Source organism: Branchiostoma floridae, chromosome 4, assembly GCF_000003815.2.
Source record: "Branchiostoma floridae strain S238N-H82 chromosome 4, Bfl_VNyyK, whole genome shotgun sequence".
Lineage (NCBI taxonomy): Eukaryota > Metazoa > Chordata > Leptocardii > Amphioxiformes > Branchiostomatidae > Branchiostoma > Branchiostoma floridae.
This window is the reverse complement of record NC_049982.1, coordinates 13490040-13492455: the sequence shown is the minus strand read 5'-3', so window position 1 is coordinate 13492455 and position 2416 is coordinate 13490040. Positions and strand designations below refer to the sequence as shown.

General features: G+C 40.1%; 1 protein-coding gene across 3 annotated transcripts in view; it reads left to right on the top strand.

Moving 5' to 3' along the window:
• LOC118412885 overlaps positions 1-2416 on the top strand; it is a 22835-nt gene that overhangs the window by 8000 nt on the left and 12419 nt on the right. Inside the window, exon 1 of one of the 3 annotated variants that reach the window (XM_035815941.1) lies at positions 2080-2394. The exons of the other annotated variants lie outside the window; for them this stretch is intronic. Within the exon in view, the coding sequence (XP_035671834.1) occupies positions 2392-2394 (3 nt within the window). The 5' untranslated portion in view covers positions 2080-2391. Of the gene's footprint in view, positions 1-2079; positions 2395-2416 lie in introns of those variants that run through there. 3 annotated transcript variants of the gene reach the window in all.

Genomic DNA, 2416 nt, shown 5'->3' with positions numbered 1-2416 from the left:
CATCAAGCGTCACTGTGATGGCCTGTGGCAGAAAATGTATTTATCCACCTTCTTGCACATGGATTTGTGATGAATTCCAACATCCTTCTCTATCAGGTTCAGAATCTGCATGAATACTTGGATCATGATATTTTGTACACACTGTACCCACCACCAGACATTATTTTTGTGGTGTGCACAATGCAACTGAGTCCCTGCCAAGTGGAAATCTACCTGTTACTAGTGTTAGAAGTGATATCATATCTCCTCATCCATATATGGTCTGAGATTGTGAATTGACAATTGTAAATCAAGGCCAGATGTATTTTAGGTCCTACATATTACGTAAAGCCTTTTGCCAATTTGATACATGGGCTAGATACATTTTGCAAGCTGAGGAAGGCCAACAAATAGACAAGCTTCTCCATATTTGGTATTGTCTACGTAAGAATTACACCCATTCAGGTGGGAATATTCTCGTGTGCATGATGCGGATTTCATACATCAGGTTAGTTGCCTGCAATGTACGTCACTGCCGTCTGAGCTGGTTATAAAGTGCTGGTTTGTTGGCATCATCTCCATACAGTCCAGACTGTAAAGCATGACAGCAGATCGGTAGCCTGACTCCTGTTGCATTTGAAACAGCCAACTGCCCAAGTCTAAACTCACACAAGAGAACAATCTCACTCAAGATTTTCTAGGTAGGTAAAGAATATACAAATGGTAGGTAACATGCTAACGTACATAACAACCAAGACTATGCAATGTTATTACAAAGCACCTATGTTAACATATTTACTAGTAGATCAGTATAGTAAGTAATATTCCATGTTGCTTGTGGCCAGGTGAACAAATCTGTGTGAAACCACTTGTGCTTGTCTTGGTTGTATTCTTGGTTTTTTGTGGACTATATTACAAACCCTGTTGAAGCAAGTGTTCGTAAAAGCTTTACGAAATTTTCAGATAGCTGGATGAAAATATTGTAAAACACTGAAGTGATGTTCTATATACTTATGATAGCATGATGCAGGGTAACACCATTGGAGGGATTTATCTTGTCAACAAATTGTTAAAATGATGACCTAATCTGAACTCAGAAGTATCAAGTCCTGCAGACTAATTCAAATCGATAGGGCACTTTGTGACTTAGAGGCGTCTGCCGTGACATGACAGAGATATAAAATCACTAATGCTAACATTGTAACAGTTACATTCCTGCATCTATGGTTTAGGTTGTCAATTCCACACTAGCACACGGAGGGTGTACATAAAGCAAAAATGATTACCTGATTCTTCACAAAGTTTAATTAGATAATTGATTGTTGTAGAGTCATTAGTGTTTGCAGTGTAATGTACATAATTATGACAGACTCTAGTGACTGTATGGAGGTGGCTCTTACCATCAAATTAAAGACCTGAAGCATATGACACCTAAAGCAAACAATGCATGTGTTAGCTTACATAACCACAATATAAACAGTTGTAAGGGTATCTATACACAATACATGTATGAAAACAAATTGCATATACTTGTTGCACACTATAGGCATCACATGTATCACATACAATGCATTGGCACTCACTGCCATTATAACAATGGCGCCATCATTTATATTGCTATCCCATCATGTATTGGGTGGGTACCATTGAAAACAAAAGGGTGTGGTAGATGTCAGTGTTTGTTTGTCTGTCTTTATATATATATATATCTGTTGTTGTTTTGAGGGACAATGCTTTTGTATGCAACAACGATGTTGCAATCAAGCCACAGTAAAAAATAATGTCTTTTCGGTATCAAGTATGTAACTTGTTAAGGATAAAGGATTGCCAATTATTATGTAGCATTTTACAGTTGTATTTAGATAGTATGCTAATCATCTCTTTATCGCGCTGGGAGTCAGAGCCTGCTCCAAAAATGGCCATGCCGCAATAGTAACAGCTGAGAAGGGTTTGTCAGCTTTGGATTAAATTACCAGGCTGGGGCTGGGTTAGGGGGCCCTGAATTCCATCACACAGCCTCCGCTGTTGCAACCTCATATGCATGTCTAGGTCTCATTCTTATTCAGGACCAGTAGTGGATGTTATACCTCTATTCCTCTTGTCAAGATGATAAATGTTCCCTCTTCCTAAGCATTAGGGAATGTTCATTTTGTATGGTGTATACATTGTGGGAAAGTCTGGATCTGAGGCACCTTATCAGATCATGCCCCCTAGCTATTCTACCTGTGGTTGTTGGTTTAGCAATAGTGGTGATCAGGGGTGGGCCCCAAGCGGGGTTGGCCCTGGGCGCATGAGCACAAGCACGCCGGTTTCCCTCCCCAGTGTCATCACTGATTGATTGCCAAATGAAGTGGCCAGCCGAAAAGCGGGGTTCCGGTAAATAATATTCCCTCTCTGTCGCAGACACATAAGATGGTAAGATGGGGCTTGTTGTCTG